Raw genomic sequence first — 26,894 nt, forward strand, 5'->3', positions numbered from 1 at the left:
AATGCACTTTGAAATTGACAAAATAATGATGCAATAAGGCACAGGTAACTTCATTTGAAAAGAAAACAAAAACCAACTATTAAAAGATTCCTCCAATCTTGAGGAAGAGCTCATTAAAGACTTGTAGGAAAGAACACAAGTTGGAGGATGCTTCTTGGAAACAAAGCCAAAGAAAATCTAAGAAGAATAGGTTCCCTACCCACATAAATAAAACTCATCGGGGTCAAAACTGGGTTCAAGGACATTTATCTAGGTGACACAGTGGTTAAGAGTTACCAGACCTGAACTCAGGAAGGATCATTTTCCTGAGTTCAAATTTGGCCTCAGAAACTTACTGTTTGTGTGATCCTGGGCAAGGCCCTGTTGGCCTGTATTTCCTTAACTGTCAAATGAGCTGGAAAAAGAAATGGCAAACCATTCCAGTATCTTGGCCAAGAAAACCCCATAAAGGGGTCATGAAGAGTTGAACATGACTGAAATGAATGAACAAAAACTACTATACTAAAGGAGTTGTCTTCAGCACCTGGGCTGTATAATAAATAATCTCTAGGTCAAGAATGCTGCTTTATTGGCACTGCTGAGAACTGGATATCAAAAAATAATGTATACAAATTGCAAAGGTATTTGGTGAGGACAGGAGAAGGCTTTACTAAGAAATAGCACCTATAGATGGACAAGACATTGATTTTTCTTATTACTCATTCAACATTTATTAATTTCCAACTATGGTGAAAGACTGTCTGAAATAGAAATGACCAAAACTCAAGGAAACTAAAGCTATTCTATTGCTTCATTATAACACATAAATGTTGATCTTCAGAGGCTATACTAGTAGAACATAAGCAGGTTCTATTAACCTGGAAATGTTTTGAAGAAGGATCCAGTGAAGGAATATACATCTGCCAACTAAAGACGAAGCCAGAAGCTTGACTTTGTTGATAAATTTTTTTTTGACATAACAATTCATTATATAAGGTGCTGAAACGTAGGTAGAGGTGAACTATGTACATGGAAGGAATATCAATGTTAAAAGATGTCTAAAGCAAAGATAAAGAAAGTTTACAGTACTGAAGGAAGATTGGGAGGTAATTCTCTAAGATCCAGAAAAAGACTTTCAGAAGCTTGTGCCTTCTACACAGTTTCAAACCAACCGACAAAACTCTTGACACTTGTTAATGCAGCAGCAAAGCAGATGGCAATGTCTTTTCTTTCATATCATTTCTGCCAATAAAATGATATCAGTTTCTGATGCTGAAACATATGACAATGTCAAGGAGTGCTACCTACACTGTGTTTTAAACCAGAAACTATATGGACCAATTCTTTTTTTTTATTATTAAAGATTTTATTTTTGAATTTTACAATTTCCCCCCTAATCTTAGTTCCCTCGCTCCCCCCCCACAGAAGGCAGTTTATCAGTCTTTACATTGTTTCCGTGGTATACATTGATCCAAATTAAATGTGATGAGAGATAAATCATATCTTTGAGGAAGAAACAAAATATAAGAGATAGCAAGATCAGACAATAAGGTATCAGTTATTTTTCTAAATTAAAGTTAATAGTCCTTGGTCCTTGTTCAAACTTCACAGTTCTTTCTCTGGATACAGATGGTATTCTCCATTGCAGGGAACCCAAAATTGTCCCTGGTTGTTGCACTGAAGGAATGAGCAAGTGCATCCAGGTTGATCATCACCCTCATGTTGCTGTTAGGGTGTACAGTGTTTTTCTGATCCTGGTCATATCACTCAGCATCAGTTTATATGAATCCTTCCAGGCTTCCCTGAATTCCCATCCCTCCTGGTTTCCAAAAGAACAATAGTGTTCCATGACAAACATATACCACAGTTTGTTAAGCCATTCCCCAGTTGATGGACATTCCCTTAGTTTCAGTTCTCCTCAAGTCCTACCATGCAGGCATTGCCTTGCAAAGGTGCTCAAGGAGATGCCAAAACTCTGGAATAAAGTGGGTGGGCAAGGGTGAGAGGAGAACAAATACAGACAGCCCATCTCCCCCCAATTCTGCCATTATGCTTGTGTGGACCCAAAGGATTTCTATCTGAATCCCATGTTAATTCTGATAGCTGAAAATAAAGGCAGGAGGAATAGGGAAGGTACAACTATGACTCACTCCTCAATGAACAAACAAGGTTCTCATCACTTCTTTGGAAAAAATGGAAAAATCTTCCTCTAGCTCTAAATGCCGGTTGACCTTTTAATTTAGGGAGGTGCTTTATGACTTCTTATAGGGATTTTTGTAACTGTATGAGTTAATGAAATAACTTTTTAAAAAAGGAAAATAGTGGAAATACTCTCAATACTGTTCCCTCTCATCCAATTTCCCATCCCTTCTATTCACAGCTAATTTAATCTTCTCTGCTGGTATTCCTTATTTGCATTCAATCATCCCCTCTTTAGCACTTGGCCCCATTTCATTCCCTTTTTTTTTGAAGGTGTCATAAAAATGTAGAGCTTGTTATTATCCTTTTACATAAAGAAAACCAGACACCAGAATGAGCAGGATCTTTTAAAGGGTTGAAATGAACTTGCCCATGCCAAAAGGAGAAACCCCTACTGGGTCTAAATTCACCACTTACTCAAAAAAAGAAAAAAAGAATAAAAATAAAATGAGTTTGGGCCATCAATAGCCTTTCATTAAGTACTATATGTAGTTCTCAACTATTCATTAGCTTGTTACCTCATTTACCTTAAATTTGTTGATACTATTATAACAGTACAGAACATTTGGTCAAGGTTCACATGGACTATGTATTTGCAGACTACTTAGGGGAGAATGGAATAAGATAACCTAAGTTGGAAGGAGACATCAAGTTTCCTCTGTACTATTCATCATCTCTACTTCTGGAAGTGGGGTAGGGAAACAGTTGCAACCTGTTGTTCCACTCTTCTTTGTCCGAAGCTCACATACAGGCAAAAAAGGGGCAATTATACTTCAGAAGGTAGATAATTATTAATTTCTTCCTATAGCTCCATCCTTTTCTGTCTATGTTACCAAATAACATCTTGAAATTCTGTTCATCCAAAATATCTTTTTAAGGGATGGATACCTTAAGGGAGAGTTATTACAGGATGAATGCTTCTATTAGATACAGTCAGTATAGGAAACTTTTAAAAGCAGGAAAGGTTCCCCTTCTCCCTACACATTGATTGGCCCCCCCAAGGCAATGGGGTTAAGTGGCTTGCCCAAGGTCACACAGCTAGGTAATTATTAAGTGTCTGAGGCCAGATTTGAACTCAGGTACTCCTGACTCAATGGGCCTTGCTCTATCCACTGCCATCGATTGTTAAAACAAAGGAAGAGAATATAAGCAAGGGATAAAGAAAGTGCTAACTACAAGGAATCAAGAATCAAGAACATAAAATTCCCATACTACCAATACACACACATGCATACTGTCAGGCTATTAGTAAAGTGTCTGTTGTAACCCCAATTCCCATGCAGAAAAGCAAATTTAATTTCTTGGACACAGAACAAAACATGGCAAAGGGCATACTTAAAGGTAGTCCAACTAAAGGAAAGTGCAACCTGGCTTAGAAACATATCCTAAACCAATAAGGGGTAAAAGAGCAATACATTTTTAAGAATTGTGTTTTTATCTCTGATTTAGTCTTTATATAGCTTCTTTTTTTTTCCAACTCCCTAGCTGCGGCTTATGGTCTAATCCCTGTTAGATTATAAACTCCTTGAACAAAGAGTTTGCTTTTGTCTTTTTTTGTAACCCCAGCATGAAGCATAGCGTCAGAACTATAAGAAGTGTTTAACAAATATTTGTCAACTTTCACAGGTAGAAAAAAAAAGTCTAGACCCACTGTCAGTTTCTAGTTTTCTTATGAAGCTATTTTCTTATTAGATTTACTAAATTTTTCTTTAAGAAAATCATTTCCAAAAGAAGAAAAAATCTTGAACAATAATAAATGTTTAAATCTATTGTATAACCTAAATCAGATTGCTTGCTGCCATGGGGAGGAGGTGTTAGAAAAATGTGGAACTGAAAGCTTGTAAAAGGATGAATGCTGAAAATGATCTTTTCATGTAATTTGAAAATAAATAAATAGAGAGAAAAGTCTATTGTTTTAAAAGTATTTGTGCATATGACCCATCCAATAACTTATTAAATTCCATCAATATTATCTCTTCATACCTCTTGTTCAAACCATTCTTTTTTTCTGCTGCCATCATCCCTTATTATCACATTTTTATATAATTTAATAAGCCTTTAACAGGTCTTCATACCATTATTCTTCCTATCACCAATAAACTTTTTTTTTTTTGCAAGGCAATGGAGTTAAGTGGCTTGCCCAAGACCACACAGCTATGTAATTATTAAGTGTCTGAGGCTGGATTTGAACTCAGGTACTCCTGATTCCAGGTCCAGTGCTCTATCCACTGCGCCACCTAGCTGCCCCTCAATAAACTTTTTATATTACTACAAGACATTATTTTCTTCTTAATTAATCTAGTCATGTCCCTTGTCTGTTCAAAAATCTTGAGTGTGACTCAGTAAGTTACTGTCATCATGAGATTTACAGTGAAGTTGGTCCTATAGATAAAAATAATATATAAGCATGCTTCTGAGAAGTACAAAACAAAGTGCTATTTGAAGTTTCAAGGTAGAAAAGAATTATTGATTAGGGCAACTGGGAAATAATTAATGGAAGAAGTATCAAATGAGTTTAGTTTTAAAATATATAAAGGAATTTTTGAGGTGAGGAAAAGAAGAGAACATTCTTGGTACAGGGAATAGAGGAGACACAAGAAAATATATGCCAAATGTAATGGAAAAGAAAGCAGTCCAGTTTGGAAAATCTTTTAATTATCCAAAAGTAGAATGGGCTGCTTTGGGGGAACAGTAGGTTTTCATTCACTGGATATCTTCAAGGAAAGACTACTTATTTGTCAGGAACATAGTAGAAAAGGTTCTTGTAATCCCACAGGTTGAATTAGATGGACTCTGAGGTTCCATCAAATCTGGAGATGCTATTATTAATCTGGTTCCTTGAGGGTAGGGAAAGGGAGTTCCATAGATCCTAAGGGGTCAAGAGAGATTATCTCTAAAGGGAGATAAGAACCTTACTAGGCAAGAAGGCTGGGGGATTTGGTGGCCCTGGAATCAGAAGGATCTGAGTTCAAATCCAACCTGGGGCACTTAATAATTGCCTAGTTGTGTGACCTTGGGCAAGTCACTTAATCCCATTGCCTTAAATAAACAAAAAGATTTTTTTTTAAAAAATGCCTCTCCCCCAGAGAAACTAGATTTCAAAGCAATAATCACAGATTAAAACTTCTATTTACATGTGACTCCAACTTTTCATTGTCACAAATTAAAAATTAGACTGACTTAAGTTTTCTTCTAGTTGTTTCTTTAGATCACTGTCTTTCTGAAAGTGCATGAAAATAATAAAATCATAATCATAATCATAACCATAATAACAACAATAATTATATATCACCCTGCTATGTCAGGCATCATACAGTGCTAAACACTTTACCCATATTATCTCATTAATTCTCACAATACTCTGGAAGGTAGATGCTATTATTATTTCTATTTTATAGATGAAGAAACTTGGAACAACTAGTTTAATATCTTGTCCAAGCCAGAGTCTGAGACTGCATTTAAACTCAGACCTTCCTGACTCTAGATTCAGTACTTTATTAACTTTTTATCACCTGGCTGCCTATCTGTCTCTAATAGTAACATGAAAGATCCATTTATTTTCTGACTTAAATATGCCACAGAGGGACTTAGTGGTCCAAATCTTAAAATAGGTTTTCCTGTGGCTCTCATCATGAATTTCAAAATATGAATACCATTATGTCAGTGTTTTCATATCTAATATTTCACCTATTTAATCATCCTTATAGATTTTCCATTAGTTGAATGCCATTCAGTTATTTATTTTCTACGTAAGATTTTATGTGGAAACAGTTACAGAATATTTCAATTCTAATGTTTCAGGTTATTATACAGATCAAATATTCTCATATTCATTAGCATTATTTCTCTATTTTTAGTTATATCTACTTTGTGTTTAGTGGAAATTTGATTTGAAAATGTATCAAATATATTTACATCATCTTTTAATTAAGCTGTAGATGTCAATAATATAGTTTGCTTTTGAGAAACTGTTAAATAATACACATTTCCTTACTGATTTGAGAGTTAATTACTAATTCATTTTGTTCTATGAAGCATAGCTTTCATATTCATTTATATTTATGTCTATCATTTGTATCTGTGCAAGTGCACATCTACTGAATACTGAAATTTTTGATCAAGTAGATATTCATGCTTTCTATCTTTGACCAAAAACCCAGATTGCTTCTTATCTATACCCAGAATCTTTTTACATCAGTCTATTGTATATCATTCTTTTCCCTAAATGAGTAAGATTTGAAAATCCCATTGTATTTTTTGCTTTTAATTCATTCTTATTTCTGCTTTACTGTGCTTTATAGCTCATTCTCCTCTCTTCTTTCTTTAAAATTTATAGGAGATAAATCATAGGAGAAAATTTAATTATATTAATTTAAAATTATAGGAGAGTGAAGTTCGAGTCATCCAAGTCCTATTGACTGCCTACAGGTGCATAATAAAGAGCCTATATTTTCAGTCTTTAACACAGGATCTGATAAGCAAGCTAAAGCAGGAAACACATCAATTGGCAAAAGTATAGGGACTGAAGACCAGTATGCAACTGAGAAGTATGAATGTTACTTTGTACTTGCGGAATATGTAGAATTAATTGTGGAAAACTTCTTAGAGGAAAGAAATCTTATATAATTGAAAGGGAAGAAGATCATCTTTGGTAAAGGGAAGCTTTAGGACAGTAAGAGATAAACCAAAAATATTCAATCTTGCTCTAACTAAATTTATGTATATTGAGACTTCATAAATTAATTCATTTTGAACTTGAAGGGACTTTAAAGATCATTTAGTTGTTGCTCTTATTTTACAGATTAAAAAACAAAACCAGAAATTATGAGATGAGGTCATGTTGAGAATAAGGGGCAGGTTTGACTACAATCCCAGCACTAATAAAATTCAACAGTCTGAATTTGCTTTCTTTGCTTTTAATAAGCTTAACTTATCAGTGACACCCTGGGCTTGTAACTTAACCTCATTGAGCCTCTATTTCCTCAAGTGTAAAATGAGAGAACTGAAAGTCTTATCCTCTAAAATCCTAATACAAACCTGTACTTAAAATATAATTGTAGATAATGAATTTTATTTTATTTATTTATTTTTTTAGGTATTTTGCAAGGCAAATGGGGTTAAGTGGCTTGCCCGAGGCCACAAGGCTAGGTAATTATTAAGTGTCTGAGACCTGATTTGAACCCAGGTACTCCTGACTCCAGGGCTGGTGCTTTATCCACCTAGCTGCCCCTAGATAATTAATTTTAAATAGGTGGGAGAGATATTCAGTATAAGCATAATCTGTTTTCAGTTGTTTGAGAAAAGAAACAATTCCATTGTTTTTAAGCAGATTTCAATTTTTTACATTACAATAATCAGTTCTCAGTGAAATGATAACATACTTTTTTGCTTGGATAATGTATATCTTTGTTTAAGCAGATAAAAGGGATCTAATCTTTTCATTTTCAGAATTGTGATTGTGGAGTTTTTTAAAAATCCTATGCTACCCTGACTCCTAAAACAAATTGGCTTCCCCCTTCCTCCGCAAATTTCTACCCATACCCTTTTGTAAAAAAAAAAAATTATTTAAGGGAATGGGATTAAGTGACTTGTCCAAGGTCACACAGCTAGGCAATTATTAAGTGTCCCAAGTCATTCTGCTACCAGGGTCTGAATGTGGTCAAAGCCCCAGAGTCCTGTTCCAATGACAGATGACAGACCTCAGCAGTCTCCTTCCACTCCCTTACCTTCTGTGGGCTGAGCACTTAGGACTCAGTAAACTCTGACTGGCTTCTGGTTGCCTCTAGGATCATATATAAGCTCTACTTGATCTTCTAGGCCCTGACTTAACTTTCTAAGATGATAAACATTACTCATCTTCATTCATTCTACAGACAAATTGGCCTTCTTATGCCTCAAGGTTATCCATCCATCGCTGTCTTTGCACTGGCTGTCTCTTATACCAGTAATGCATTTTATCTCAACTCTGCTTATGGGAGTCCCTGCTTTGCCTTAAAAGTCTATTCATGGGATAGCTTCTACAAGGAGCTCTTACTGATTGTTTCCACCTGATCACTAGTGCCTTCCTAGAGTACAACATACTATGAATATGTAGGTATGTATGCCTGTATGTGTGTATTAATCCTTTTAGTTTCCAACTACAACCTGATATTATAGGAGAGTGAAGTCTTTGAATCATTCAAGTCCTATTGACTGCCTACAGGTGCATAATAAAGATCCTATATTTTCAGTCTTTAGCATGATATCTGATAAGCAAGATAAAGAAGGAAACACTTTAATTGGCATAAGTATAGGGATTGCAGACCAGTATGTAACTGGGAGCTATGAATGTTACTTCATAGGAATGTACGTGTGCTTGTATGTGCTCCCTGATAGAATGCACAAATAAAGGCAGTATTCATTTTCATCTTCATATCCTCAAGTCTTCCATGCTGGAGACAAAGGAGACCAGAAATACAATTGTGCTTCTTTCTTTTTCTGGACTTGAGAGGGACTTAACTGAGGACCCCCACCCTCCAATCTGAAGTAGTTGAGGATGACTTCACTTGGAGATGTGGACAGAAGGAACAATGTGTGTCATGGTACTAGAAGGGAGAGGGAGAGGGAAAGGGAGAAAGGGAGGAGAGAGAATGCAACAAAGAGCTTAAGGGTATATCAATAACAATGGATCTAAATGCATACTTTCCATCTCCATGATATTTTTATCAGAATAATCCAACCATTCATTAAGTGTATACTTGAAGAAATGAGTTGGAATAGGTAGGTTTCTGCAAATGATGTTACATAGGAGATAATATCTTTATATTCAAATATATGACCCCAAAAGACATAGCTAGTACAGGACCTTGTCTGTTAAATTTCTGTTTACTATTTTGAGTTCATATAGAAGAATTCCTTATGAAAAGAGTTCCTCTAATACAGTGTTGTCAAGCATGTCAAAATCATGCATGAATCTATAAGAAAACAACATAAATATTTGCTTTACAACTCTCTAATTATTAAGAAAAAAAAACCTGAAAGACATATGTTCCCCAAGGTGATTCCCACTGTCACTGAGAAGAACTAGTACAGAGTCCAAATAGAATGGGATTCCTTTTTAGTGACAAGAAGATCTAAATGCCATATATATGGAGCTAAGAATGTGCTGATTATATCAAATTTGGAAGTATAAAGAATTTTTCAAAATGGAATATATATATAATCACTTAAAATAGTTTTTGGTCCTATTGAAAGAGAATGCCTTTTGTTAAGACTATGAAAACAGTTAGCTGTATATACAACTCAAAAGTGTTAATCCCCATCAGATACTGCAAGGAGACAATGAGTAGAGACCAAAACCGAATAGGAGAGAGTAGGCTAAATTAATAGTGGGTAAGACTGATTTTTGAGAAACTGTACAGTCCTTTTAAGGTTCCCAAGTTTTTCCTGAATCAAAGGTCTGAATTTTAAGGGTCAATATTCTCCCAATGATGATGTATGTATATGAGTTATAGAATAATATAGTCTCCTATGAATTAAAATTGAGATTACTGAGAAAAGAATGGAGAGGAGCAAGTTAGAGCTATCCCTAGAGGTCCATCATCTAATGTAATCTTCTTATTTTACAGCTGGGAAATAGTATATAGTATCCAGTTCCTCTGGAAGAAGAATATTTAGAAGAAAGGAAAGTTCTGCCATTTGAGATATACAAAGAAATCTAAATTGGAGCACTAAAAGTAGCAACTAAAAATATAATTAGAGTAATTAAATATGATTTTTGAAATATCACAGTATAGACATATCACTACAATTAAAAAAATAATAAAACAATTAACAAGAAGCACTGGACTCTTAGAACCGCTATATCACCAAAACATCTACCTAAAGCATCCTAAAATTTAACTGTAGATTATTTTGTTGACCTCTACCAGAGCTCAATGACTTCAATTTCTGATAATATAAAGAAAAGAACATAATTAGGTAGTGTCATCAATGCATGGAAAAAAAATTCGCATTTTCTTACAAACTATGGTCTCCCAAATTATCTGAGTTCCCTGACAGTTTGGTTTAGTATAGAGACAAAAAGTAGATAGGTATGAGCAGACTGAAATCCATTACAAATGAAGAATTAGGAGCTATATAAATAATGTCAGGAGAGAAATTCATGATGGGGAAAAAAGATGGTCTGGTCTTGTAGTAGACTGCCTGATGGCAGTCAGTATACTCTGTTAGCACCTACATAATGACAAGAGAACAAAAGGAAGACTTCCTGTATCCTGGATGGATGGATGCCTGGTGGCTGATTTATGGGAAGACATAGGCAAGAGCTCCTAGTGAACTGCATCACTGGAAGAAGTATCTACATCAGTGATATCCCAGATACTCTGCCTTACTGGGATTTTTGTCACTATGGGGCTATTACCTATCTGTTTGTCACTTTGTCCTCTTTACCCCTTTTCTAATATGCGGTGGGCTTCAAAATAAGAGAGAGAGAGACAGACAGACAGACAGACACTGAGACCAAGACAAGAGAGTGTGTGCATGTAAATATAAACTGCAAGAAAATTAGGATCTCAGTGAGGTTTGGAGAGCTTATCACACAAGTACTAGAGATTGGTACTTCTACATTAAAATCATAAGAAAAATGAATTTTATATTTCTTACAGCATGGTCCAATGGAAAAAGCAAAGAGAAATAATTTCTTTTATTACTTCTCAGTTACTTATTGCCTATGTGACCTTGGGTAAGTCAATTTTCCTCTGGGTCTCAAGTTCCTTTATCATAAGTTAAACATTGTACTAGATGCCTCTAAGCCAGTATCCTTTCATGTCTCCAACTCCTTATGACTTATTCTATGATTATTTTGTCTCTTATTGCATAGATGAACCTTTATTTGATATCCTACAAACTGACCTGTGTAGAATTTTTTTGGGGGGGAGGGCGAGGATGAAGGGGGGAAGACTTCCCTTATATGGCTCAACTGAGATCAAGATCTGATTTTCCAAAAATTGTTTTATTATAAAATAAAGGAAAGTATAAAATAAAAATGTATGTGTAAACACATATATGTATATGGTGTGTGTGTGTGTGTGTGTGTGTGTGTGTGTGTGTGTGTGTGTGTGTGTGTTAATGGAAACCTATGAAAAAGTCCAGAGAACTAGATTCTGAAGTTTTTTTGGAGAAAAACTATGGTAGAATATTGATTCCATGGGCAGAAGAGGATAATAAAGAAGTTAAATAAATCAGCTAATTTAAACAAGTGGGAACTGTGGTTTTTGAATGGTAGAGCTGACATACCCAATTAAATGCCAGAACAATAAAATGGGTACATATACTTATAAACAAGATCAGATTTCTCCAATTTTAAGGAAACTCTCCTTTGACTCTTTTATCTCTCTCTTTTCTTCTTCTTACTTTTCATTGCCCAGATGCTGGAAATATTGTCTAGATCTGATGATCCAACCTTATTATATCACCTGCTTCTATTCAATCTCTTGAACCTGGTTTCTACCACTAGCAGTTTACTGAAACTCTTTCCCAAAGGTAATAGATCATTCTTTGTCCTCATGTGAAGTATTTTGTAGGGCACATCAAGAAAGGAGCAACCAACTTTTGCTTCACTAAAAAAGCTAGAAGAGTTTCCTAATGTATTGAGAGGAGATCTGAACAAAGGCAGTTCTCATGTGACTCATTCTACCATCAAGACTGATATTAAAGAAGAAATGATGTGATAATATTACTGTTCTAAGAATCAAATAGGTCTTCAAGTGGGTGTCAAGAATGTACTCAAGCACAGGAAGAGATGGGCCAGAAAGGAATTCAGAAGTCATCTGGTACAAACTCCTCATTTTAGACATAAGTCTAAGTGATTTGTTCAAGAACCTAAACATACTGTCAATGGTTTGAACTAACCCTCTGATTGCAAATCCAGTAATTTCCTTTTGTTTTGCAACTGCTTTTCAATAAACTCCAAATCATTTTTTAAATCACCTTTTCTAGCTGGCTTTTTGAAGCCAGAAAGGACAGATGAACAGTGGCAGAAAACTGGGATATACTGATAAATAAGTTGAAGAATAAAGCCCTCTCACCCTATACATTGTAACTAATTTGATTTGACAGAAAAACAAGACACCTTAGCAGTATCACTTTTTTTTTATTATTTACCACTGTATATGTAGGAGATCAAATATATCATAAAGAAGTTATAGCGAAACAATAATAAATCCGAGATGAAAAAGATTCTTTCACACTTTTGATACTGAGACATATTTGACATTTTGGTACTCTAGGGAGAGAATGGTTAAAAAAAAAGTAAGGAGGAAAAACATCTATGTGACAGTTATCTAGTAAAATGGGAGAAAGTGAGATTGGAACAATAAAAACCTGACCAGCATTCAGTCAATTAATTGTCTTTCCTTGGCTTTTCTATGCACACCTTGGGGCAAAAATAGTTTTCACTTTAGAATGAAACTATGAAAATAGTGAGATTACTGCCTAAGATTATTTTTAAAAAATCCTTAACCCATAGACCAAGAAACCTTAAAAGCATTTGAATAGAATTTTTTAACTAGCATTAACATTCAAAGTATGAAAAGATAGGAATCATTGGTATAAATCATTTATATTGTTTAATAATATAAAAGTAGAGAAAATACAGCAAAATTAGAAACTAGAAGAAAATTATAAAGTTGGGGAGAAAATATCTAATTGGGAGGAGACTCAAAATAAGAAAATATTTTTTGTATCCAAGGAACAGATTTCTTGGCTAAAAATGTAAAGTTGTTAAGTTTTAAAGCAATGTAATTTACACTGCTTTAAGAGGTCTTAGCCCTAAGCCTATCTTGCCACATTTCACATGTTACAACATGTTACAACATGCCAGCCATAAAGGGTAATCAGCACCTATCTCTGAGGCCATGTTCAATCCTTCAGGTACACACTGTTCCCCCATATACCTTTGTGAATCAGTTCTTCAATTCTACTGTGTCTCCACAGAAGGGTGCTTAAATTTATTCTGACCCTCAGCAGGAGGATAAAATAAATAAGACTACTGCTATTTGGGAAAGATGAATATTAAAGAATGAAGATGTCCTTTTCCTTTGATTCAAATTCTATATTGTAGGGAAACTGCTATAAAGACACTCAGAACATTCCATGGCATTTTATCTACTCTCCTAGGAAACCCAGACCATAAGTGACTATTAATTGCACACCTTTGTAAAAGGTCAGGAAGAAATAAAACAAGAGGAAAAAAAATGACATTTCAAATAGGCAAGGTCAATTAAACATTTATTAAGCATGTCCTATATGAAAGGTAATAAGATATATGAAGATGGAAAAAAAAAAGCCTGGCCACCAAGAATAGTTTACACTCTATTGGAGGAATAAAAATGTACAAGGATTAAATGACTATGAAGAATATAGGAAGTAATAAAAAAAAATAAGTTCAAGGGGGAGAGAGCATTAAAAACTGAAGCGATCAGAAAGGGACTTGCATAGGAGATGGTTTCTGATCTATATATTAAAGAAAGCCCCCAGGAAGTGAGCTCTAGGGAGGTCATTCAAGATAGCTGGCCCAGAAGGCTCAGTGGTTAGAAATGGAATGTGGTATAGGTTATGAGATCGGATTGACTGGAACTGAGAGAAATGGAAGAGTATTATGGAATGACAAAAAAAAATAAGCTGCAAATTTGTGAAGTCTTTAAGGATTATTGCCGAAGGGATAATCTAAGGGGAAAAAATAAGGCTGAACCAGTTATGAAATGCACATACTCTTTTATAGACTGCCATTTCTTGGGAAGGAGGTGGTTTGGAGAAAAATTGTGAATTCATGAATGCATTTCTCAAGGGTGTAGGGGTGGGGGGAAGAGAAGGAGTAGGCACAGATACTAATTCATGTTAAATTATTTTGGCAGCAAAATAGTATGTGCTGTCATCTATGGTACTTTAGCATTTATCTTTTACAACTATTAAACTAAGTAAAGGAATCAAATTTTGGGGAAAAATTATTAAATGATTATCAAATCTTCACAAAACAATGTTTCAATATGTGCTTTCTATGGCTGTTCATTTTTCATCCTCTGTGAGTTATTTGCCTGTGTTAGCCATTGTTTTTACAAAATTGCCTAATCTACACCCAAAAGAAGCTGATCAGAATGTTTCAGTAAGCAAGGAGATTTAGACATCATATTTATATTGTATAGGATACCTAGCATTAAATAGTAACTTAAATAGTTTAAACAGTAACTAAAAATAATTTTAAAAAGTCATTCTTCTAATAACCAGAAATAAAATAAAAATAAATAAAAAGCTATGATCTTCTTCTTCCTCCTTCTTCTTAACAAGAAAGGGGATGGCTTTCTTTATTGCTTTATACCAAAAAGTATGTGGGGGGAGGCTAGGTGGCGTAATGGATAAAGCACCAGCCTTGGAGTCAGGAGTACCTGGGTTCAAATCCGGTCTCAGACACTTAGTAATTACCTAGCTGTGTGGCCTTGGGGAAGCCACTTAACCCCATTTGCCTTGCAAAAAAACTAAAAAAAAAAAAGTATGTGAAGGGAGAGACTGGTAGGCACAGGGAAACCTCAAAAATCAGAGCAGAAGACAGCATAAGTAAGAATGGCATAGAAGGATATCATAGTAGTAGTCTCTCCCGTTCAATGATAAACTACATTTTTAAGCTGGGATCTCTCCACTGAAGCAATCTAGTTAGCTTCCTTTCCCATCTATTAACTAATTTATATCTGGGATTAGAAATCTATGAAAAAAAATGAAGCAATGAAAGGTTAAATTGGTCTTTCCATATCAAAAGGTGTACTACTATCAGAACCTATATTATACATTCCAACACAGGGTTATGGCTCACTTTTAGCCCAATAATTTAGGAAATCATCATTAAATTTAGCATCTTTATCAAAACGAAGCATTAAAAGGGGGGGGGAATATCAATTGGGCAAAGCCCAAATTTTCAAAGTAACTTTAACTGTACAGAACCGAATTAAGCACAGATCTCAAACCATTAAGATACATTAAGATACCCCTAGAAATGGGGTGCTCAAAACTGCTGGTGTCATTGATCCATCTATATATATACTCTTCATCCATTTGGCATCATCTATGAAAGAGGACTCATACATTTCTCCATCCTATCTACATCCACCCAAACTGGATGAAACAACTCATGAGGAAACAACTATGTTTCTCAGAATTTTTGATCTAAAATTAAAATGTAACACAAAGTACAGATTTATGTTTTCAAAGTAGGACCCTGAAGCACTAACTACAATTTTATGTGTAAATGCAAGGTAGAAATGAAATCACTGCTCCTAAGATACATTGAGCTTATAATGTGTGGGCAGCTCAACCTAGTCTCCTCTTTATTAAGAATAGGGAACCATGACCACCCTCTCATTTGTAATACGTAATCACAGGAGCATTAGAAAAGAGATTCAGTCAGGCTGTGAAACAAAATATAACAGGAAGATAAAAGATCCTAATTCATCTCAGCTGTGAGCTATGCTGAGTTCAAGAAGTCTTTGTTTTTAGCATTTTCGTTCCATTGCCCAAAGCATGTTCTGGACTGAGTGTCTGGAGTGAGATTTTTTTAGTCTGTTCACCTTTAAAGGATCATTTTTGGAAAGATAACCTACCCTGATATATGTGATCATTTTACCAATGGCATAAACTATTTCCCCAGTGTCCCACCCACAAAAGACTTAGACCATGGGCATTGTAACTCATGAACCACAAATTTAAATCACAAGAGTTGGAAATGCTGGTGAAGAGGTCCAGCAAAGGAGAAGAACAAACAGTGTTGACTTCAAACACTCTTTGTGAATCTAAGAAGTTCTAAGATATTTTAAAATGAGAAGTTTCTCAATATTTGAAAGTGAAGTTTTCTCCCAAGGTAGCCTTTAAGACACAGACTTAAGGGTGCTCAAAACTGCAAGTGTCACTGATTCATTTGTACTCTTCATCCATTTAGCATCATCCACGAAGCAGGACTCATGTCTCTCCCTCCTATCTACATTTACCCAAATTGGGTGAAAAAAAATGGGAAAATTCTCTATCAATGTCTAAAGACTAACACATCTATCCTCCCTTTTCCCATCTCTTCACAAATTATTAGGCATAAGATCTTGTAAAAGGGGAACTTTTTTTATGCTTGAGGAAAAACTCAGAAAAAGCCAGAAAAAAAGAGGAAGCATTTGTGAAGTAGAAGCCACATTTATTCCTAGGAAAATGTTAAATGTGTAGCTTAAGTAGATTGGATGAGTTAAGCTGAGAAATATTGTGCAGATGCTGCTTTGTTTGAATACAAAGGTAGCAAGATAGAAAAAGGTAGGGGTAGGGGAAAAAGGAAGGACATTGAACCTTCAGAGTAGAAGACTAGCAAGCTCAATAATAAACACCCATAATCAGAGCTCCTGAAAAGAATCAGCAACAAGTTTTATTCCTCTATTCCATGCTCTAAAAAAAATGTATCTTACCCCAGAGATGTCTGCCACACGATGGATAGGCACTTCCTTCTTGCTATGTAATCCTTTCCCATTCTTAATAGCTCTATTGAAGAAGAAAAAAGAAAAAAAGAAAAATAAAAACAAAAATCAGAATGAACGGGTATAGAATGGTGGGGGAAAAGAGATCTGCCACATGCCCAAAATATTCAGTGTGCTACTTAATAACCAGTGTGTGCAAGAGAATGGGGAAGAAAGAAGGAAAAGAGATATGTGCCCCTGCTTCTCCCAATTTCAATTACCAGCATTCAACCGATAGTTTCAGTTAAATGTATATCTGATAATCAGAAGGAGCTTTTATATTTGTTTCCAAATTAAATGGCATTGTTCCAGGTACAAAAAAAAAGAATCAGTTGGAAGATCAAACTAATGAGAATTAAAATATTAATTTTTTAAGACTTAATCATATAACATTAAAAATGCAAAATATGTAAGTATTGATACAATTCTAATGGAAATAAATTGCTCTGAGGTAAAAAAACATGAAGTGCCTTTAATAAAGGAGTATCATAAAGAATAGTCATTAAGTGGCACAAAAAAAAAAAATCAGCAGATGCTACAGAACTGACCCTGAGGACAATTTTCAATTCAGACTAAAGCTGTAATTACCACAATATTTACAAGAAGCACAACATCTTACTATCCAGTTATTGACTTTGAATTTTGTTCAGATTACATGAATATTCAGGGACTTTCTATCATAACCATCTTCCATTAAGAATGTGTGTGTGTGTGCATTTGTACATGTACATGTATATCACAACTTCTCTCAGATTCCTATAAAAATAAACAGATAAATTGAAGAACCACATTTAACTGACTAAAATTTTACCAAGTTTTCTGGGAAAGTAAGGTTGAAAGAGAACTTCCCCCCAATTACTATATAAAAGTAAGCTTGTAAAAATTATTTCACTGCCTTAGAGACCCAAGACTTATATTAAATGGATATGACTAAACACAAATTTAAATTACAGAGTATGTAGTATTCCTAATAAATAGTAACAGAATCAAATATCTAGGAGATAAAGGGAGAATAGATGGTAGGCCCTATTAGAATGATGCTACAGGAGAGGTGAACAGAAGGGTGTTCTTCTAGGAAGAGGTGATCTTGCCTACTGGGTACTTGAGAATATAATTTGTTTATTAATTCACAGTTATAGTAAAGCAAAGTAAAGGGAAAACTGGCTCAGTAGAGTTGCAGACAAGTCATTTTCACAAAACACGGAGAATTGGGGCAAAGACAGGAAGAAATGCAGACTTGGCCATGAAGCCAGATTGGAATGGTTTAGAAATAGAGTTATTAGGTCTGTGAAATGCAATCAAGGAAAGAGAATTAAATACAATCCATTAGCGTAAAAATCCTGCATCTGTTGACAAACTGGTTTGATGCTTGGTATTTCTTCCAGAGTAATAAAAATTAATCCTGGACAATACTATTTATATTCAGAAAAGAAGAAAAATCCCTTTTCCATTTATAAGTGTAGGTAGTATTCAATTTTAAATTTAGAGGTTAAAAAAAGTAAAAAAAGATTATTTTAAAGATGATAGTTCACATTTCTTGTTATTTTACTGCAGTGAATGAGAGTTCCTAAGATTTTCCATTGTAACACATTCCAGAAGTTCAAGAGCTCCCCTGAAAAATAGCATGAACTAGTGAAAAGAGACAGCTTAGTCCCATATCATGCAACACTAGCCAGGTCCCTTCCTACCTTAAGACTTCAGTTTATTCATCAATAAAATGAAAATGGGAAGAACTTTCCCAGATTCCACATTCAAAAAACTTGAATCAGATGGAGAAATGAGAATAATATACCTGGAAATTTAAGAAAACAAGATAGCATCCAAGTTGGTAACATAGACCCTAAAGACTGAGGAGTCAAGAAAAGTAAAAGATCAAGGAGAGTAGAAATGAGAGACACACAGAGTAAGGAGAATTCAGTGCTGAAGGATGGGTAAAACTGTGATAAGAAAGGAAGGAAGAATGAAATAGTCTGAACAAAGAAAGTGATAGCTGGAATGAGCCTTGTAGCAAAGAGAAAAGAAAAATGGAGCTCGATATTAAATTAAGTGGATTTAACAAGGGCTTGTGAAGTGTGTAATATATATTTGTTCTAGAGGCTAGAAGAGGCACAAAGTTTCAATATCAATCCCTCATAGAGCTCAATTTTTAAATAAGGGCTTAAGAACTAAATAACTAAAAATAATATGAACTTTACATTACAAAATATTGTGATATTGGGGAGAGGGAAGGTAGTCCTGAACTGTAAGGGATAGGAGAGAAGTCATGGGAAGTGAATTTTGTCTCATTAGAAGGCATTACCAAAAAAGATATGCCAAAATATGGTATGTTGTGTGGTAGTTGAAAGATCTATCACATATCTTAAGAGCAATGAATTAGAGCTAGAACAAACTTAAAGGTCATCTAGATTGAACCATTTAGTTTACACATTAGAATACTGAGATCCAAATAAGATTACTGATTCACTTGAAGTCTCCTGTAGATAAATCAGTAGTAGAACCATGTTGAAGCATGGACTCTTGTAAAGGGCAAATAGGTACACAATCAAGTTTTGTGTAGAGGACACTTGAGTCAGGATATAGGTTGAATTAGGTGGCTTATGACTATTGTTTTAGTTCTCAAAGTCTGTGAAATTAAATTATTCCCTAATAAACTCTTTCAATTCTAGAGGGTTAATGATTCTAAACCAGAATGAAGCTTGAAACTCTGAGGTTTCTGCTAAGTCTTAGGTTGCTATGTAATCCTTTCTCATTCTTAATAGCTCTACTAAAAAAGTAAAAAGAAAAAAAATCAGGATGAGCAAGTATAGAAGGGTAGGGGAAAAGGGGACTGTCATGTGCCCAAAATATACTGTGTGCTAAAATAATAGAAACAAAGAAGTGAAGATTGAAGAAGGCTAAAGTTCTGTTACTATGATCCAAGTGGTATAGTATGTATAGATCTGGATGTCATAACTTAGGATATTGACAAATTATAGGGTATCTAAATGGTAAAACTAGGATCAACTGAAGGAAATGGGAAATATTTAGCTTGAAGAAGAGAAGATTTCTGGATTTAAAAAATATTAAAATGGGAACTTCCAGCCAAGATGGTGGTGAGAAGACAGGCACAGGGCTAGTCTCCTGATCTTCCCCTGATATATGAAACAAACTTCTTAACAGAAATCCGATCAACAAAAATCAGAAAGAAAAGCCAGGAGAAAGAACAGCTACCTCAGGATTCGTCTTCCGCAGTCATGGGCCAAGGGAGAGGGCCTCAATCAAGGTGACAGAAACTCCAGAGAAAGCAACCAGCACCCCCTACTAGCCAGTTGGAGATATTACACTCAGTGAGTAAAGCCTTTAGGGATCCTATTTGTACCTATTAGCCCTTTTCAAGAGTCCAAGCTTCAAATTATGGTTCTACTACTGATTTACCTACAAGACTTCAAGTAAATCAATAATGAAGAAAGGCCAGCAGAAAGGAGGGTACATAGAAAAATCCTTGGAAGGAAAAGACCCTAAATCAGACCTCTGAGGAGAAAAATGATCTGGTCTCCAGCACAGAAAGACCTCCTTGAAGAAACAAGGAAGGAGTTTAAAAATCAATTGGAAAATACAATTGGACAAATACAAAATGAGAAAAATTCTCTCAGATCCTCAAATGGGGAAATGAAAAAGGAAATAATTCTCTCAAAACCTCAATAGATCAAATGGAAAGCTCTTTCAAAAATAGAATTGACCAATTGGAAAAGGAGTTGAAAAAGGTAAATGAAGAAAATTCTTCTCTAAAAAAAAAGAATGGAGTCTGTGGAAACCAATGACTTTATGAGACAGTAAGATCCTGTTAAATAAAATCAATAAATAGAAGAAAATTAAAATACTTCCATCAGCAAAACCACTGACCTTGAGAACAGATCGAGGACAGACAGCCTGAGAATTTTAGGTCTTCCTGAAAACACTGAAGAGAAAAAAAGCCTAGACTTAATACTACAGGATTTAGTGATAGAAAAATTGCCCTGATATCATGGATCCAGAGGGCAAAATAGTTATTGAAAGAATACATCGCTCCCCTCCAGAAAGAGACCCTAAAATGAAAACACTAATGAATGTTGCGGCCAAATTCCAGAACTATCAGATAAAAGAGAAAATCCTGTAAGCAGCCAGAAAGAAACAATTTAGACCAAGGAGCCACAGTAAGGATTAGGCAAGACCTGGCTGCATCAACATTGAGAGATCAAAGGGCCTGGAACGAGATATTCCGAAGAGCAAGGGAGCCTGGAATGCAGCCAAGGATCCACTGAGCCAAAGCTGAGCTGTCTCTTTTGGGGAAAAGATGGACATTTAACAAAATGGAAGACTTCCAAAAATTCCTGATGAAAAAACAAGAGCTAAATAGAAAATTTGGACATTAAACAGGAGGTTCAAGAGACACATAAAAAGGTTAAAAAAGGGGGGGGGGGGTAAAGAAAAAAACTGATATCCAATAAGATGAAACAGGTTGTATCCCAGAATGGGGGAAAAGAGTCTCATAACCCTTAAGAATTATGAGTCTGTCAAAGAGAATATACTTAGCCAGAAATGATGGACACTCATGACTTATCCAGGAGACTACTATCCAATGGGATGAAACTGGCTATATCTCTACTTGGGAGAAAGACTCTAATAACTCTCAAGAATTGTAACTATTAGATAGAATGTACTTGGGCAGAAATGATGGATACTCAGGATTTTCTATGAGGAGGGAGGGGACTGAATGGGGGCAAATCTCATTACATTAAGAGGTACAAAAGACCTATGATAATAGAGGGGTAGAAGGGAGGAGATGAGAAACACCTGCATCTTTTCATCAGACTTGGCTTAAAATTAACTTACAAACACACACACACACACACACACACACACACACACACACACTCATTTAATTTAAAAAATATCTTACCTTTCAAGTATTAAAAGGGGAAAAGGGGAGACAGGCCGCAGACAGGGAGGGGGAGAAAAATGGGAACAGAAGGAAGGGAAGGGAAAAGGGGAAAAGGGAAAGGGGAAATAAAGGGGAGGGGTGTATATAAGAGGACAAACACACTGAAGGGGGTGGTATTTAGAAACAAAATACTGGGGAATACGGATAAAGGCGGAAAAAATGGGGGGAAATGCAAATAGAGGGAAGATAGCATGGAGGGTAATAAAGAGTTAGTAATTATAACTTTGAATGTGAATGGGTTGAAACCTCCCTTAAAAACCAGAATCCTACAATATGCTACTTACAAGAAACTCATTTGAAGCAGAGAGATACATATAGAGTAAAGGTAAAACATTGGAGCAAAATATCTTTTGCTTCAGCTGAAGTGGAAAAAAAAAGCAGCAGTAGCAATCCTTATCTCAGACAAAACAGCTACAAAAATAGACAGCACTAAAAAAGATAAGGAAAGAACCTATTTCCTCTTAAAAGGTACCATAGACAATAAAGTATTTTCAATACTGAATAGTTATGTACCCCATGGGATAGCATCCAAATTCTTAGAGGAGAAGCTGAAAGAACTACAGGAAGACATAGACAGCAAAACTCTACTACTGTGAGACATCAACCTCCTGCTCTCAGATTTAGACAAATTGAATCATAAAATAAACAAGAAAGAAGTTAAGGAGGTAAATAGATTGTTAGAAAACCTAGACATGATGGACTTATGGAGGAAACTGAATGGGAATAGAAAGGAATATACATTTATTTCTGCAGTACATGGCACTTACACAAAAATTGACCATGTACTAGGGCATAAAAACACAATGATAAATTGAAGAAAGGCAGAAATGAATACATCTTTCTCAGACCATAATGCAATAAAATTCATATGCAATATTGGGCCAGGGAGATATAGACCCAGAACTAATTGGAAACTGAATAACCTCATTTTAAAGAATGAGTGGATCAAACAACAAATTATAGAAAGAATTATTTTATCCTAGATAATGACAACAATGAAACAACATACCAAAACCTATGGGATTCACTTAAAGTGGATGTCAGGGGATATATTATATCTTTAAATGCTTACATGAATAAATTAAAGAGGAAATCAATGAACTAAATATGCAACTAAAAAAATTAGAGAAAGAACAAATCAAAAATCCCCAATTATATACCAAATTAGAAATTCTAAAAATTAAAGGAGAAATTAATAAAACTGAAAGCAAAATATCTATTGAATTAGTATTAATTCAAAATTATTTTGCCCAACTTCTATGCCAATAAATTTGATAATCTAAATGAAATGGACAAATATTTACAAAACATAAGTTGCCCAAGTTAAATGAAGAGGAGTTTAAATACATAAACAGCCATATCTCAGAAAAAGAACTTCAATAAGCCATCATTGAACTCCCTAAGGAAAAATCTCCAGGGCCTGATGGATTCACAAGTGAATTCTACCAAACATTTATGGAAAAACTGGTTCCACTTTTTTATAAACTCTTTGGAAAATAGGGGAAAACAGAACTCTGCCTAACTCTTTCTATGACACCAATATGGTACTGATACCTAAACCAGGAAGAGTTAAAACAGAGAAAGAAAATTATAGACCTATCTCCCTGATGAATATAGGTGCAAAAATCTTAAATAAAATCTTAGCAAAACAAACAACAAGTAATCATTAGGATAATATATTTTGACCAAATAGGATTTATCCCAGAAATGTAGGGTTGGTTCAATATTAGGAAAACTATGTTAATATAATTTTTTTTCAACAACAAACCTATCAGAAATTTATCTATCTGAAACCATCAATAAGCATTATATTCAATGGCAAAACACTAGAGGCATTCCCAATAGGATCAGGGGTGAAACGAGGATGCCCATTATCACCACTACTATTCAATATCATATTAGAAATGTTAGCTTGAGCAATTAGAGAAGAAAAAGAAATTGAATGAACTAGAATTGGTAGGGGAAAAGACAAAACTCTCACTCTTTGCAGATGACATAATGGTATACCTAAAGAATCCCAAGAAATCATCCAAAAAATTCCTGGAAATAATTAGCAGTTTTACAAAGTTGCAGGATATAAAAATAAACCCTCATAAATCATCAAATTTTCTATATATGTCTAGCAAGATACAGCAGGAAGAGTTAAAAAGAGAAATCCCATTCAAATTAACTTCAGACAATATAAAATACCTGGGAGTCTACTTGCCAAGGCAGACTCAGAAACTTTTTGAAAACAATTACAAAACACTTCTCACATAAATTAAATCAGATTTAAATAACTGGTCAAATACCAACTGCTCATGGATAGGTCGAGCTAATATAATAAAAAAGACAATTCTATCAAAACTAAACTACCTGTTTAGACCTACCAATGAAAATTCCAAAAAAATTACTTTAATGAGTCAGAAAAAGTCATAAGTAAATTCATATAGAGAAATAAAAAGTCAAGAATTTCCAGGAATTCAATGAAAACTGTGCAAAAGAAGGTGGGTTAACCCTACCTGGTCTAAAATTATATTATAAAGCATCAGTCATCAAAACTGTCTGGTATTGGCTAAGAAACAGAGAGGCGGACCAGTGGAATAGATTAGGTGCAATAGCAGGAAAACGATTACAGTAATCTTCTGTTTGATAAACCCAAAGAGTCCAGCTATTGGGATAAAAAACTCTCTCTTTGATAAAAACTGCTGGGAAAATTGGAAGCTATATGGAAGAAACTTAGATCAGACAAACAAACACCTCACACCCTATACCAAGAGAAGATCAAAATGGATACAGGATTTATACAAAAAAGCAATTATTATAAGCAAACTATAAGATGAAGAGTAATTTACCTGACTGTCAGATCTATGGAAAGGGATAAACTAAGGAAAAGATGGTGAACATCACTAACAACAAACTAGATGATTTTGATAACATTAAATTAAAAAGCTTTTGCACAGACAAAGCCACTGTAACCAAGATCAAAAGAAATGAAGTAAACTGGGAAACAATCTTTACAACTAATGTTTCTGACAAAGGACACATTTCTAAAATATACAGATGACTGAGTCAAATTTTTTTTTTAAACCAGCCATTCTCCAATTGACAAATGGTCAATCCATAGTCATATGAAAAATTGTTCTAAATCATTACTTATTAGAGAAATGCAAATTAAAGCTTCTCTGAGGTACTACCTCACACCTCTCAGACTGGCCAATATGACTAGAAAGGAAAATGATCATGTTGGAAGGGCTGTGGGACATCTGGGACACTATTACATTGTTGGTGGAGCTATGAACTCATCCAACCTTTCTGGGGAGAAATTTGGAAGTATGCCCAAAGGGCAATAAAAATGTGCATACTCTTTGATCCAGCAATACCACTACTGGGTATACACCCTGAAGAGATGATGAAAAATGATAAAAACATCACTTGTACAAAAATATTCATAGCAGCCCTGTTTGTGGTGGCAAAGAATTGGAAATCAAGTAAATGCCCTTCAATTGGGGAATGGCTTAGCCAACTGTGGTTTATGTATGTCATGGAACACTACTGTTCTATTAGAAACCAGGAGGGATGGGAATTCAGGGAAGCCTGGAAGGATTTGCATGAACTGATGCTGAGTGAGATGAGCAGAACCAGGAAAACACTGTATACCCTTAACAGCAACATGGAGGTGTTGATCAACCTTGATGGACTTGCACCATCAGTGCAACAATCAGGGACAATTTGGGGCTGTCTGCAATGGAGAATACCATCTGTATCCAGAGAAAGAAATTTGGAGTTTGAACAAAGACCAAGGACTGTTACCTTAAATTTAGAAAAAAAAAAACCCTGATATCTTATTGTCTGATCTTGCTATCTCTTATACTTTATGTTTCTTCCTTAAGGATATGATTTCTCTCTTATTACATTCAATTTGGATCAATGGATACAATGTAAAGACAGACAAATTACCTTCTATGGGGAGGGTTGGGTAGGGAAATAAGATCAGGGGAAAAATTGTAAAACTCAAAATAAATAAAAATTTAAAAAAATATAAAAATGAATGGAAGAAGTGGAGAGGAAAGTTGCATAAGAATATAAAATTCCTCAAGATTAAAGCAGTCAGATGTAGCAGAGTATGTCTTATAAGGTCATAAGTTCTTTATCACTTAGGGTCTTTGAATTGAACCTGGATTATTACTAGTCAAGAATCTTCTAGGCAAGATTCCTGCTCAAATACAAGTCTGATGAAATGTTCTCATAGGGCTTTCACAATTCAGAGCAGATGAGTCTATTTTCTTCCCTCATCCAGCCAACATGGTAATATACTTTGAAGAGCAATTTGGGATTTAAAAACTAAAGTCTTTATTGTGGCACTGGAAAGCATAGCTAGATGAACCTCTCTCACAATGTCCAAAACTCCCTTTTTCTCTGTCTTTGCACTGACTACTCTTACTATTCCCCCTTCTCCTCCCATAGAATGTTCCTCTTTCAACTCTATCTCATAGATGATTCAATGAGTCTACCTTCTGCACAAAAATCTTTCTCATACCCCTACTTACTAATGTTTCCTTCTTTAACTATCCTGCATTTAGTTTGCATTTAATTGGAATATACTGATATATGTAGATTCTCTTTCCTCTAAGAAAACAAGGTCTAAGAATAAAGATTAGTTCATTTTTTTGTATCTGTATATACTAGTGTCTAGCACTCATTAGGCATTAAATAAATGGTTACTGACTGACCTTTTTTGCAAGTTGCATTTCAAATTGCAAAAGACAAAAAACAAAATGAAAATGAACAATGTGTAATTATAAGTCAAACTGTCCCCAAAGAAGAGATGATAAAATGCATCTATTTCCCAACCCTAAAAAGGAAATGTGAGGATTTAAGGGGTGTGAAACATTGCATGAATTTTTAGATATAGGTTTTTCCCATCTTATTTTTTAAAAAAGAATTCTTTGTTATATGGAATGGATTTAATGAGAAAGGTCAGAGGGAAAGGGGAAGGAAAAGAAACAATGACAATATAAAACTGAAAGATAACAATATTAAGTTATCATAAAATTAAAATAAAAAAATTGGTTACTGATTGGGAGAGGATTCCAATATTGAGAAACAGGGTAACTGGAAGAACGGTAGTATCCTTGACAGAAATAGGAAAATAAACTTGTAGAAAATGGTTTTAGTTGAATGACTGGCTCAAACTGTTAAGGAGAAGTAAGTGGGATTTGAAGAAATGGAGAAAACCAATATAGAAAACTTTTCTAGGA

The 26,894-nt window shown here is 34.8% G+C and overlaps 1 protein-coding gene across 2 annotated transcripts in view; it reads right to left on the bottom strand.

The window, feature by feature from the left end:
* SND1 (staphylococcal nuclease and tudor domain containing 1) overlaps positions 1–26,894 on the bottom strand; it is a 520,505-nt gene that overhangs the window by 186,099 nt on the left and 307,512 nt on the right. For both annotated transcript variants that reach the window (XM_074193769.1, XM_074193768.1), the window contains one exon: positions 16,647–16,719. In XM_074193769.1, coding sequence (XP_074049870.1) covers positions 16,647–16,719 — 73 coding nt within the window. The remainder of the gene's footprint in view (positions 1–16,646; positions 16,720–26,894) is intronic.

Source organism: Macrotis lagotis, chromosome 7, assembly GCF_037893015.1.
Source record: "Macrotis lagotis isolate mMagLag1 chromosome 7, bilby.v1.9.chrom.fasta, whole genome shotgun sequence".
In the NCBI taxonomy this organism is placed as follows: Eukaryota; Metazoa; Chordata; class Mammalia; order Peramelemorphia; family Peramelidae; genus Macrotis; species Macrotis lagotis.